General features: G+C 43.9%; 1 protein-coding gene and 1 pseudogene across 1 annotated transcript in view; both read left to right on the forward strand.

The window, feature by feature from the left end:
• Positions 1 to 6,042, forward strand: part of LOC144763162 (prolactin-like) — a 27,775-nt gene extending 21,733 nt beyond the window's left edge. Inside the window, exons 3-5 of the mRNA XM_078648495.1 lie at positions 1,617 to 1,724; positions 3,200 to 3,379; positions 5,592 to 6,042. Coding sequence (XP_078504621.1) covers positions 1,617 to 1,724; positions 3,200 to 3,379; positions 5,592 to 5,786 — 483 coding nt within the window. The 3' untranslated portion in view covers positions 5,787 to 6,042. The remainder of the gene's footprint in view (positions 1 to 1,616; positions 1,725 to 3,199; positions 3,380 to 5,591) is intronic.
• The window catches only part of LOC144763166 (enoyl-CoA hydratase EchA19-like), a 25,167-nt pseudogene continuing 16,004 nt past the window's right edge, over positions 5,967 to 15,129 (forward strand).

The raw sequence follows: 15,129 nt of genomic DNA on the forward strand, positions 1-15,129 counted from the left end.
CTTTGCCAGCCAGCCAATAAAAATTCAGTGGGTTTGAGAACTAAGAGCTGAATTTGGAAATCTGCAATACACAAAGGGAGAAAAAGATCCCTGATCCAATAGGGTGCCTTGATTTTATTAAATGGAGTCACAACTCCTTTGTTGATTCACAAATCTGCAAAGGATCCGTGAACTAATGGTCCAGATATCTCTCAAATTTAACCTCTTTGTGCCTAGTCCGAACACTTTTTTAAATGATCATTTCTCGAAAATTACCGAATGTATTTACCAAACCAATGAAAGCAATGAAATCCTTGATTAATGATCTTCTTTTGTGCCATATTTGGTGCAGTTCTATTCAGCATTTTTTTCTGTATTGCAAAACAAAGAATCCTATCGAAATTAAATTGGGAAATGTCAGTTTTGTTGGCCCCAGTCTGAATAGAACTGCATGAAACTTGCTATGTATCCAACATGGAAGTACTTTTTTCAGAAAATGTTGTACAGATTTGCCAAATGACTCCAAAATTAAGAAAATAAAAATACCTTTCCTAAGGAAATTCTGGCAGACCTATAACCATGTACTTTCAATTTCTTATAGAATGTAGTTTTTTTACCAATTATTTGTATCTTTTATTTTAAAAATACTCTAGTTATACTCCAGTTACAACACCCACATAAACTTCGCTGTCTGTTTAAAAAGCAGGGTTGCAAAGGAATATTTGGAAAGCTATTGGTACATACTACAGCAGTTCTTAACCTGTGTCCGACTCCCCACCTCCCCCGGGCGTCTGCGGCACCAGTTAAGTGGGTAGTCAAAAGGGGGCATGTCTACACTTTTGAACAGAGCAAAGATACTTCCACCGACATTTCTCTTTAGGCCTCGTGTACTCTGGCATAATGAACATCTAGGGTTCTAGCTGTAAAACAACAGCTGATGTTGCCATCTTTTGACACAAAGACCCTGTGTGGGCCCCAGCTTTGTCCACACCAAGCTTGATTGTTGCCATCTGTTTGTCCGAGCCACGGTCAATCTATTTACTACTTTTGTCCCACCATCTCTACCGAGAGCTCTGCTTTCCCATCTTTCCCTGTTGATTTGTGAATGCCTCATGGGTTTCATACTGGTGTGTGGTTGCTCCTGTATTTAAACATGCAGCTGCAGAAGAATGTAGGTGTAGTGAGTTCATATGCTTTATACTTGTCTTTGTATTTTCTGTGCATTATTGTTGATGTACATATCATAGAAATAGCTTGTGGGGGTCCCTGGTTTCCAGTTGTGACTCATGGGGTTCGTGGAATTCAAAAGGTTAAGAACCACAGACATAGTGAATAACATACCAGTTTTTTACCTTTTATGAACTTTAATAACTCTAGCAGTTTCCCAGAAGCATGCATGTGACTATTAAAAAAGATCCCGATCATGGAGAGATGATTTCATGACTGAGGGCCTGTTCGAGAGTTTGCAGTCAGGTTACTCCATCCAAGCTGACAGATATCCTGTTGTTACAAGCGACCTAGAATACTAATGCACTAGTAACTAAATGTGACGTGGTGCAAACCGTAACCCGTCCGCCAAACTCTAAATCAAGCCATAAGCATTTCTTGCACTTTAACTAGTCTATTTTTATCCCTAGGAGAAATACTTTTTGCCAGACAGAAACGACTTGGAGAGAAATCCTCACAAGTGCCACACCTCGACACTCCAAACTCCTAACGGCAAAGAGACCGCTCAAAACATCCCAGTAAGTGCTTTGGATTTCAGAAATGTTGATCCAATTACATTACTTTATGCGGCACGCTTTACTGCTTGTGAACAAGTCACAAGTTACCAAGCCATCATGGGAATGCCTATAATCAGGGCAACAAGAATTATGCGGAAAGGGAGGATCAAATTACGCAACAGGGTTAACTAAATTATGCAGCAAGAAAATGCGTATAATACGGCTCATTTTGTTATAATATCAATTCATTATTATGTCCTTCTTACACGTTACCACTGTCTAGACAAAGGTTTCACCTTTTTTGTACTAGTTCAACACCCAAATACAGTAATATGCAACTGAAAGGTGCACAGTCAAGCTTTGTGAAGTGCCTTCTGTTGCACACCAAGAAGTGTTGCAGCATTGTTAGTAACTTTTAATTCATTTACGCTAGAAACATTTTTTGTTGTTAAAATCTGCAAATTATGCGGCTGGTGATGGATTAAGTGGCAAATCCATAATTATGAAAAAAAAATGCTGTGGCCACAGAATCAAAAAAAAATATTGATCAGACACACTACACTGCAAGGTCCCTAAATATCGAAGGGAAATCAGAAAAAAGCAAGCATGGCATTTGCCAGAAGTTCCGTAATTTTACTGGTACATTTATCAAACACAACCTTCCTCTGACAGTCATTGTACAGTGTCCGGTATGAGGTATCGGGGTGGTGGAAGTTTTTTTTCTGAGAAGTGTTTGACAGTATTAATCAATTGTTTACTACACTTGTTGGCCTTAGGATTGTTTCTAAGCAGAAGTTTGCCTTGGCAACTGCAATGTTTTGGTTGCGGGTGCTGCATCCTGTTTCGAGGATGACTGAGTCAGCTGGGAATTTGGAGTTAGGCCATTTTTTCAAGTTTGTGGATATTTCTTTTGTTAGCATTTAGTACCTGAGTATACAAAGGCGCAGACTATTGGCATTTCCATATCAAATGTGCTTCCCTTTCTTTCCTGCCCTATCTCTAGTTTGAGTAGAAGTGGGAGCCCTGATGGGTGTATTCTGCTTCCCCTTCTGCCAACGTATAAACAATAGAACAAAAAATGCTAGTGCAGTGAGGCATTAAAATAACCGACAAATATGCAAATTATCCCCACTGAAATTTATTATTTGGATATTTTCTTGTGCGTATTCATTGTGGATGCCCTAAAAACCGAGTTGGATTTTTCTATTATGCACATCAGCTATCCCAGTCCTCCACCATTCTGTAAGAAAGCAACATTTAAGCCTGACTCTATGTATATGCCATCTTCTAAAAGTTAGCCTAAGTACCTTGCACTATCAAGCACTTTGAGGCTACTTCTCATTTTACAGTGCTGTCGACAATGCCAGAGATCAGAAAAATATTTCCTCAGAAATTTGCCAGAATTAACAGCAACTGCATGTTATTAAGAAAGTGGGCCGTCTGGCTTTTGATGTTTGGTCTGCAGACATGATTCTCCATATTCTTTAATGTTTCAGAGAGAAGAACTCACTTATTTGATAACGAGTCTGCTTCAAGCCTGGAAGAAACCACTGTCCCAGTTTCACCAGAATATTGGAAATTACCAAGAGATTTCTGAAACCGGCCAAAGCAAGGCCCAAGAAATCAGCAGCATGATGCGGGAACTGGAAACGGGTGTTGAAAAAGTGACTGCAAAAGTAAGAATTCTTCTTTAACTTACTCAGCATGAAAACCACTTTTGTGTTGTAAGTATTTTAAGTACGTGATGTCCAGCAATCACAATGAATATCACCATGGGACTATGTATGTATTGTACAGATCCCATGCCTGTAGTCCATCATAGCAATGTGACCTGCCAACGTTAAGTGCTTTAGAAGGCTAAGCTTGTGCAAAAAGTGGAAATTATGCCAAATGCCTAAAACAATTCTACAAAATAACTTGAAATGCTGATCCGGCATTTTGCGCTATTTTTTTAGAGTAGTATGTGCATTTGTGTCCATTTGAATGAAAAAAAGCACAACCTTGTACAAAACGAGAACAGCCACCAGTGTTCTGTTCATTCGTGTTGTTCCCATGCTCCTGCAATAGGATTTTTACCTGAAAAAAATCTAATATATGTGATGCGGAATTATTATGTAATGTTGAGCCTTTCGAAGAAGAAACATAGTAAAAAGCCCTTGAAATTAAACAAGATTACGGCCAGGCCTATACCGAACATTACTTTTGTGGTGGTTTTTGTGGTTTAGTATGTTTGATCTTCTCAATTATTTTTTTCGACAAGGTAGTTTCTGTTATTTTTGTTTCCATGATTAATATCAGTCTGCTTGGATAATAATGTGGCAATCTTGAACACACTGTTAGCTATTATTTAACTTCAAAGCATTCGTTTTTCATGCCTTATGCCTTTCACATATAGATTCGAAAGAATTAGTGTGCTCACATTTGTCATACAATTATGCCTGATTTGTATGTGACATACACATCATCAGAAAGCCCTGCCACATATTCAGGAGACTTTTAGTCCTTCAGTGAATCCACTTCTTCCAACAGGAGCCGGGATTGTTTTTAAGCGGGGTCTTCGTCACACCCAGTAACGTTCCAAGAGGTGTTGGTTGTGGTGTCAAATGTATCGTAGCCAATAGACAATTATTGAAGAAATTCTACCACCCAGTCCCAAGTATTTTCTTGTAGTCCCCCCTCCTCCCTTTGCAGTACACCTTCCTTGTGCAGTGTAAAATTACACAGGGATTCCTCTTTTACTATGACAGAACCATTCTGCCAGCAGCTAGGCCTCTCTTCAGTTTAAATAGGCACCGCCCTGTTCGGATGCGTTTTCCCCTCACCTAACGGAGTCCAAACTGATTCTCTCCTTGCTGTGACCAGGGCCTACCTGTCTGGGAGTGTCCTGGGAATGATTAGGAGAAGACCTCCTTGGAATCTCCGAGTCAAAAGAGGAAGTGCTTAAGCCACCCTGTATTCTGCCAATGTTTCCTGTCCACTCCTAGATAGCTAATCCCTGCTAAGTGGTCAGTGAATGATACATTTGAAGTTTACTTTTAACAGTCTGCTCAAACATTGGGAGTCCAATCTAAAACAGCTAAACACTACCTCTTACCTCATCAAACCCATGAATACATTCTGGTGACCTTGCAAAGACTGCCAGTGTGTATGATTCTGCAAATGTAAGTAGAACATACAATTTCCCAATGGTATTGATAATCTCCATACACCACATCACCTGCTTTACATCCTTTTATAAAATGGTTTCAACCCACAATCAAGAGTGAGTATTTCCACTGTTAAACAACTTCTCGATTGCATCATTAGTTAAAAGCAAAACACAATTTTGCTTTGAGACAATGTCACAGGGGGTGCCAAACCAAGCCAAATGACGGATTAAATTATCACAAATTATAGCAATTTGGCGAGGTTAACCCAGCGCTCCACTGGAGCCCGGGATGCTGGATGGAGGTGGTACTGGGGCAACCTATTAAAATGAGAAAATAACACGTGTCATGCATGTGGGGGGTCGCCACGAGGGGGGGTGAGGGGAGAGACGAGAGAGAAGAAGCAACTTCCCAGTTTCGTTTTGAATGAACCACCACTGAATATTGCTTGTTTGAATGCTCTAAATAGAAGGCAGGTGAGGTTATAAAATAATATAAAACCAACATGTTTATTTAAACCTTGCCCACCGGTGCAGCAGAAGCCTGGCACTCAAAGGGGTGAAGCACATTCATCTTCATGTCATTGGCGAAAATAGTTAACAAGATTATAAATCCATTTACACATTTAGTCATGTGAGAACCATTAGAGGTTCCAATTGTTTCAATGTTCACTAGCTGCATCACAGAGTAATTTTGTTATGTCAGTATCAAGATGTATAATGCCATTACATTTGTCACCCAGATGCAGTCAATGGGAATCATTAGCAATTCGCTGAACGGGATGACGTCATCGCCGGACTCCGTGGGACGCTCTCATGCGAATGATTCGCCCATGAATGACTACGAGCTGCTGCACTGCTTCCGCAGGGACACGAACAAGGTGCAGAGTTACCTGAACATCCTGAAGTGCCGCGTGGAGCCGGAAAACATCTGTTGAGGGGATTCATTCGGAGGAGCCGGGGTGGTGGCCGCCATCGAGGTTACTGGAGCAGTCCTTGAAGATGTCACACGGCATACCGCGGAGAAAATGGCAATGCTTTCATCATAAATGTTTTGGAAGCGTTAAGGTTTTAGCTAGCATGCCTTTGCTGGTGCGAGGGCGAGCAGTGTGACGAATATGGGAATTTTGATTAGTCAACTAAATCATATTTTGAATGGTGCGTGTGTTGTTGGGTATGTGCGTGTGTGCCATAGTTGAACCTTTTAAGTATTAAAGACACGAATGGGAATAACAAAGTATACATGCAATATTGGCAACACATTCTTTCTATGCGTTCATTTAAAAATAAAATTTATTTTTCACACTACTGTGCCTCTTTTTTAATATTTGAAGCTAGTCCTCTAGCTTACAGTATTGTTTCTGCATATTGTATGACATAACAGGAAAACAGGTTGCAGCTGGAGTGAGCAGAGTCTAATGTTCACTTTTCTAATGTGTATATGTTAATTTGTGCATATTTTAAACAATTTCTTAACGAGTTAAAAGGACAATGCACAGTATTGTCTGTTGTGAAACGCCTAAGAGTGCTGGATTTCATTGAAGGGATTCTCATAACAAAAACAAAAAAAATCCCCACAGTGAAAAACATCTATTTTATTCACTCAGGGCACAGGCTGGCTAATTGTATTGCTAGGAACAGAAATAGATGTAGATAAAATATTTTGCCCAGAACTTATGAGCAGAGACAGTAATTGTGCACCAGTGTACTGCATTTATTACTTTTTTAGGTTGAAGCCTACCAGACAGTGTAGCTGTCTGGTTTGCTAATGACATATTTGAGACATTCGGATAGCTTCCCTGGTAATGCAGTCCACCCATTTCTTACTATTGGTTCTGTGGTTTGTAACTCACATTTGCTTACTTTCTGTATGTTGACTTTAATTGTTTTAGATTGTTTGTCGCTCCTTTGCCAAACCCCATTTCCTGTAGTCTTCCACCAGTACTGAATTTCTGTAAACAGGCTTTCAAACCTTTTTGCACAACCATCTTATCTTGTAATATTTGCTGTGCATTCAAAGACTTTTCTTTCTCTGACTTCAAAGTGAGAGGATTTGTGTGACAATGCTGCTGGGTACCCATGTGAGACAGAAAGGCTGTAGGATGTTTTTTTCTAGCTGGCTTCTCAGGATGTGTTGTGTGTGGTATTATGTTTTCCAGCACAAAACAACATTTTAATGTCTGTAAATATGGAAAGCACAAATAAAGCACATTTTTGGGTAATTCTGATGTGCAGTGGAAACAAATATTTTAATATGACTGAAACTAATAAATATGCTAGGTGATGACATGTCCACATATCATCGTTTGGGTGCTGTATAAATTTACCAGTAAAACTGTATCTCTCTGCAAATATAATGGTCTTTTCAATTGAAGACGTGTTGTCTGTAATGGCACTACTCTACCACACTATGCACGCTCCCCTTCCCTCCACACTGCATCACTGCACTTTACTCTATGCCACTCCACTTTACGCCACTTCACTCAACACCTCTCTACTCTACACCACTCTATCCCCTCACTATCTACCATGGACTGCTGTAGTCTTTTTCCACTGAACTGTGCGCTAATCTACTCTAAAGCACTCTAAGCTACTCTGAACCACTGTATTCTACGACACTGCACTCTACTCTGAAGCAATCTTCTCTATACCACTCTATTCCTTTTTGTGCCATTCCATTTTAAGACACTGCAATCTACCCTGTGCCACTCCACTCTACCCCACTGCACTCTGCACCACTCTATTCTATGCCACTGCACTCTACGCTGATGAACTCTACACCATTGCACTCTGCATTACTTAGCTCTGCAAAACTCTTCGCCACTGCACTCTCTGACACTCAACTCTACACTATTGCACTGTACTTACCAACACTCCACTCTATGCCACTGAATTCCACACCACTCTAGTCTGTGTCACTCTACTTTGCACCACTCTACTCTATGTCACTTTATTGCACTCTATGCCAATGCACTCTTTGTCACATCACTCTACACCACTACACTGAATGCCAAACCACTCTACACCACTCTAACCTACTGTGCACCACTACACTCTACACCACTGGACTCTACACCAGTTCAATCAACACCTCTCTACTCTACTCTGCTCCACTCTACTCTGTGCCAGTGCACTCTACCACACCGTACTATTCGCCACTGCACTCTTTGCCACTACACCACTGTACTGTTCGCCACTGCACTCTTTGCCACTACACCACTGTACCATTCACCACTCTAGTTTATGCCACTGTACCTCATGCCAATCTACTCAGCACCGCTGTATTTTACGCCACTTCACTATAGTCAACTCTATGACACTCCACTCTATGAAACTCCACTCTATGACGCTCTACACCCTTTAACACTACTCCACTCTTGGCGCTCTACTCAATACCACTCCACTCTACAACACTCCACTTTATGCGACTCTCTGGCACTACTCCATGGCGCTCTACGCAACTCTCTCAATGCTACTCCATGCCACTATACTACACTTTATTCTATGACACACTACTCCACTCAATACCGCTCTACTCTATGCCGATCCACTCTGACACTCTATGCCACTCCGCTCTACTCTACGTCACTCGACTCCACAACACTCTACACCACTCTATGCCATTCCACTCTCCAATACTACTCCACTTCATTCTACAACAATCTGATCCTCTCTACTCTACAACACTCCACTCTATGCAACACACTCTATGCCAGTCTTCTCTAAAACACTCTGTTCCTTTCTAACACTCTACTCTTCTCTAGGCCACTCAACTCTACTCCACTATAGGCCCTTCCACTCTAGTGGAGGAGTGTGGCTCAATGGTTAGAGCGACAGACCCTGATGCAGAGTTCTGGCCAGGGACCAGGGTTCGATTCCCGCCTTGGCGGGGTCTCGGGCTCAATTTCCTTGGACCTGTTAATTCTCGCCTTGGTGCCTATTCTAATCACGGGCCCCACGCTGCAACTCTGGGCAATAGCTTGCTTAGCCTCCACACTGGCCTCAACAGCGCTAAGGATGCCTGGCTTCACCCTGGGGGTGCCCAGGAGTGGACACTTCACAGGGAAAGCCAGGAGGGGTTCCACAGCGGTATGAGTATCAGCGCCAGGAAGCCGAATAGGCGACACCGCAAGGTGACCGTCTGGTGACAGCGCTCTATAAGTACCATGACATTTACATTTACATTTACATAGAACACTCTACTCCCTCCATAGTATTCTACACCACTCCAATCTATGCCACTCCATGACACCGCACGCCACTCTTTTCTACATCCCTCTTCTCCACGCCACTGTACACCACTTCACAACTCTCTGTGCCACTCCATAACACTCTACTCTTCTCCATTTTATGTCCCTCCACTCTTCTTTGCCCCACTAAATTTTAGCCATGCTGAACAGCAGCCACACTGGTGTGCAACATGGCAAAAACATATTGACAAAGCCGATAGCTCTTACATAAGGGAGATCTATTGGCTTTGCCAATGCTTATTCGACAAGGTACCAACCTGGTCTTCAATGTCTGTTATCTGACTTAGTTTAGGTACTGTGTCCCTTACAATATATATCCTATTTTAACCCTTTTTATCTTTGAGTAACCCCATACATTGCCTTTTGACGGATTTACCCACAAGTCACCAGTTTGATCACTTTTTGTGCATGTTATTTGTCTATTTTCCGGACACATTTCAATGGAGTTTTCCATTTTTTTAAAACCATGATGATTTTATTAAGCATGCTCAAGTGACAGCATAAAATAAACTGGTCTTTAACTTGCTCGTTAATAAACAGAACATTGTACCGTGAAGGTGCAAGGGCGCGGCCTTGCTCGATTTTGTCTATTTACCAGAGTTTTGCGCACATGCAACCAGGAAAACTGCATTGATTCTGCCATCTCAGGTGTACAGTGTGGTGCCAGGCAGCAATGAGGTGGGCCGGAGTCCGTTTAGTGCCCAGTTGTTTCCTCAGGGGTTGGCTGCAGAATCCTAACCTGCCTTGGAATCCCTCAAAAGCGTCCTGGCACAAGAACAGCTGCAGGCCACAGCTGACATCCGTCGTCCCTTCCAAAGCGTCTGCACCATCCTCAGGAAACAGAGATAAGATGAATGTTGTAATTGAAAGGCATGGAACCATCATGACAATTGGTATCAATAGGCCTGAAGCTCGAAATGCGGTGAACTCTCAGACAGCATCCAGCTGGTGCAGGCATTTGAGTCCTTTAAAAAGGACAGTTCACTCACGGCAGCAGTATTTAATGGAAAAGGGGTAATTTCTGTGCAGGCTATGATCTGAAAGAAGTTGCTCAAAACCTAACTTCAATAAGTCTAGAACAAGATGCCACCAAGAATCCTTCCCCCATTGGACCAGCATGCATGCGGTTTTCCAAACCTATGATTGCAGCCGTGAGTGGATATGCTGTAGCTGGAGGGCTTGAACTCTCCCTCCTCGCTGACCTCTGTGTTGTGGAGCAAAGTGCAGTTTTTGGAGTTTTTTGTAGGCGCTTTGGTGACGGTGGAGGGCGGCATTATCCACTATTGAGACCCCGAGGCTGCGAAGGTAAGATGCGAGGAGCGGAGGCCGACTTTTGCCTAGAGGACGAGACGTGGTGTTCCCGTCATCAGCCCTGCGAGTCGCTCCCGACATGTACTCTTCAAACTTTCCCTCGACTGTGGAGACCCTGCCATTTGATCGATGCCCGGTGGAGCTACCTGTTAGCTAAAGAGGAAATTAGGCTGTGGATCCTGAGGTAACGGGTTTTTAGGAACCCGTTTGGTGCCAGGGGATAACACCCGAAGACCTCTGAGTTCTCCCTGTTCCGGACCACAGAAACACGGAGTCTTCTAGTCGCAGTCAGAGATCAAGTTTTATTGGCAGCTACCAAGTAACAGAAGTCCTAGAAGCACGACAAACACGGGTCATGTGTTCTCAGGAGACTGTTCGTTTTTACAGAACCAGCCTTCTCCTTATATACAGAAATAATAGCTGCAAGCAAGAATTCTTGAGTTTATGATATGGCTATACACATATTTCTACAATAATACAAAAGAGCGAAGTCATGTAGGCAAGCCCGTATTTTAGATGTCCGATCCGTGATAGATTACCCAGCCAAGCCCGGAACTCTCATCAGATATCGGTGAAGCCCCAATAAAAGAAGGCACCTCCTAGTCATAAAACTGGCCATAAACAGGGAGCGTGGATAGGTGTGTATGTGTGTAGAAAACATGATCTGTACGCGATGAATGGTTTGTGGTATGTTGTGCATTGATGCTATCGTGTTTGGCCAATGGGCGAGGAGCTGCCCGAACAGGTTTTGGCTGGAGGCAAGGGAGTCAGTTGGGACAGGTCAGGGGGGAGTCAGGGAAGGTGGACGTGTCCTTTGAGATCAAGCTTGATCTTTAATTGACTTATCATGAGGGCAAGACACAAAATGGATACCGTTTACACAATGGTGTCTGAGGGGTCGGGACGGAAACTACGATTCAGGGGTGTTAGCATGTCTCGATCATGACGCAAATGCATAGGAATGATGTCCTAATCATTATCGGTTCGTCTACACCAAATTCGTCATGGTACGTTGATGTTTCGGGACACGGGTATCGGACCTCGATACCGGGACAACGGTAGGGTCCAGAATTTCAGAACCACAGACCCTCCTTTTGCCCTCATATAAGGCAATAATTCATGTTAATCCGAGTCTAAGTCTGTATGAAGGAATTCGTGGAGATGCTGCTGTAGCATCATTCTGTTGCTCAGTTCGTCTCTTGACACAGGCTTCCGTACACATGAGGTAGCACAGAGGCCACATAGTGCAGGAGCGAACTGTACACACAGGCAGAACATAAACAGGAGTGCTAAGATCATCCCAATGAAGATCAGTGTTTTCCATCCCCAGGTAGCGATCAGTTCCCAGAACCACCCTAGTAAGGACCAGTCCCCTTTTTCTACGTGAAGGGAACCAGATATCTCGTGTAACTTAGAGATGGCCTGGTACACTGTCGGTGCGTTATCAGGGATGAAAATGCAACAACTGGATTGGATCACTCTACACACACCACCACGATCGGCGAGTATGATATCTAGGGCAACTCGGTTCTGAAGGGTCATAAGTCGATCCGACTGAAGTTCGGTCGTCAAATTGCCAAGGGCTCCGGCCGTTGTAATCACGGCGGATCCAACTATCCTCGATAACTGGCAAATATTCCTGCTGTTCACCATAGGCCCCCAAAATGGCAGAAAACCCTTTGCGAAGTCAGCGAATTCCTGACCCGCGGTGTCGTCTTTACTCACGACCCCTCTAGCTGTCGTTGTCCGATGGTAATCTGCTCTGGCCGTGTAGGTGGGAGGCAGCAGAAATGAGATAAAACATGTACCTGAGAAGTCAGGGGGCAACCAGGTATAGGCTTGGTCATGGCAGACGAAATACGTGCCTTTGGCTGCTAATAGTATAGGGGAAGTTCGGGAGGCGAACACATAGGTTTCCGTGCATATACTCTTTCCTAATTGTGCTTTGGGATCCTGCCGATACCTTGTAAACATAAGTGACCTCGGTTGGGTACTATCCAAACTGGGCGGGATTTCTTTGCTGTCTGGCTCTTACTCAGGTAAACCCCATATTTAGTTACGTTCCAACGAGTGTACGGAGTGAGTTCATCTTTGGGAATCGTAAGATAGGTGTCGAACTCTCTACTCATATTTCTTATCCCTGCTACTAGTGCCTTGTTACTGGAATCACTTTCAGTAGAACGGGTCGGGTATGGTTCTAGGGCGAATAGGAACATGGTCTGGAAAGCCCACAGAGAACCATAATAACTGAATGGCAGGATGAAGTATGGGATACCCTTATCAGTCGTGTGCGGCATGAGTCCACATACCCAACAGTTCGATGTGTTCATTATGGACTGGTGTTGGTGTAGAAGTTGAATGAATGAGTTATTTACAAATTCGAGTCTTCTGGCAGACTCGTGTTCAGGTAGCGGGTGAAAGTAGTGTGGAGAGATAGTGGGAGGAGGCGGTGGCCGGGTGTCATTTGAAAAAGTAACTCGGAATACGAATAGAGTATAACCAGTCAAAAACATCGTTATGCTACACAACATTAAAATACACGTTATCAAAAACCTTCTTTTGGCCAGTACAGTGCATAATTGTCTTTCAAAATTCGTGAGTCTGGTAGGTCTCTTTACCCTAGGAAACTCGATCCTCTAGTTGCTGCCCGCGGTGGTAGGTTGGTTCTCCCAGGGAGTGCGCTCTGTTCAGTCCGGGGTAACTCCCTTGGACCAACCAGAACCGTTGTCCTAGACGTCCCCAGTTGCACTCCCCAGTCTTCAACCGCGACCCTAGCAGCAGAACCGGATGGCGGTTCGAAAATCAAAAATAAGCAAGTTTCCTGAGAGTGAGAGAGCTAAAAAATCAAAAAATAGTTTTTGGGGGAAAGGAAATCACATTAGTCCGCTTTTTATTAGTCTCTTTGTCTTGACCTAAGATTATATTGTTCTTTCCCAGGTACGGTGTGGTCTTCAAACAATGTCTCAGGTTCGGTAGTGTCCAACTGCATTGACGGTGGCACAAATCCTTGTAAAATACGATCACTCTCCTTTTCGGTACTAGTTTCTTTTAAACGTGCATCGCTGAAAGGGATGAAGCGAGGTACGGATTCTGTCTCGGAGTCGGCAATTCCTTCGTTGACCCACCGGTCGTATGGAAGGGGCAGAGGGACCCGTTTACAATGGGTCCCGTGCACCCAGTTCTTTTTGCCTTCCACCCGAACAGCTGATCTCGTTGAAAGAAGTACCAGGTACGGTCCGGTCCACCTCGGCTGTCCGTTGTTTGTGCGCTGGAAGTTCCGCACCAAGACCCACGTGCCGGGTTTGATGGAGTGACCTGGATCGTCAGAGGCTGGCGGAGAGGAGCTGTGAACCTGTTGGTGTAAAACACGCAATTTAGTTGTTAATTCGCACAAATAGTCAAGCAGAACGGGGTGCTCTATTTCACTGAGTTTCTTTGGCCTTGGCACGCCCCAGACGTTGGCTGGGCGGCCAAAGACTATCTCATGAGGACTAAGTCCTAACCTGGAATGGACGGTCATTCTCGTTGACAAGAGTGCTAGGGGCAAGGCGTCAGGCCATTTAAGACCTGTACAGGCTTGGATCTTTGCTACTTTGAGCTTTAAAGTGCCATTGTAGCATTCTACTAATCCAGCTGATTGGGGGTGATTCGCAGAGTGGAATTTTTGTTGTATCCCTAAACACTCACACACTCTCTTCATCACGCGTCCTACGAATTCACTTCCATTATCACTCCAGACGATTCTAGGCATGCCGAATCTCGGGAAGAACTCTTTGACAAGGGCTTTGGCAGTTGACAAGGCAGTATTGTCCTTAACCCCTTCGACGCTCATGACGAGCTGGGCTCGTCATGAGGTAGCCTCCTCGCACGCTCATGACGAGCCCAGCTCGTCATGTAAAGTGCGGTTTTAAAAAACTCAGCACAGGAGCGGAATTTCGCTAGCGCGCATGCGGTTAAGGGGGTATGCTTCCACCCACCTGGAGAAAGCGCAAACAACAACGAGCACATACTTCAGATTGTTGCATCTCTCCATGTGAATGAAATCGAGCTGCAAAACCTCGAACGGATACGTTGGAGGCGCAAAATGACCAGCTGGAGTTGGGGTTCCCCTACCGGGATTGTACTTCAAACACACCATACAGTTTCTGACCACATTCTCTGCATATTTCGGGATATTGCTATTTTGCCATACTGGGGCCAATACTTTACAGATTCCTCTCGAACTGATGTGCGCAAATCCATGAGCCATTGTTACTACTGCAAGTACATAGGCGTTGGGTAGTAGCCATCGCTGGTGTTCTGACAATTCGACCCAACAACCATTCGCATCTAACCTACCCATACTTTCTCTCCATTCATTCACCTCTTTCTCAGTTGCCTCGGCTTGTATAGATTTCACGCTTTCGATGGTGTCCTCACACATTCCCACATCAGTAATCCATCTAGCGGGACCTACAACATACATCCGACTCATTGTGTTCCTTGCAGTCTCTTTCGCAACCTCGTCTGCAAACGCATTCCCGCGGCCAACATCATCCTGAATCTTTTTGTGTGCACTGGATTTTATAATTGCGACTTGTAGTGGCAAGATCAGTGACTCGAGGAGTTCATTAACTAACTGACCATGTTGTATCTTTGCACCATGTGACGTAAGAAACCCACGTTCACGCCACAATCTCCCAAAACTGTGAGCCACACCAAAGGCGTATTGGCTGTCAGT

This window comes from Lissotriton helveticus, chromosome 1_1 (assembly GCF_964261635.1).
Source record: "Lissotriton helveticus chromosome 1_1, aLisHel1.1, whole genome shotgun sequence".
In the NCBI taxonomy this organism is placed as follows: Eukaryota; Metazoa; Chordata; class Amphibia; order Caudata; family Salamandridae; genus Lissotriton; species Lissotriton helveticus.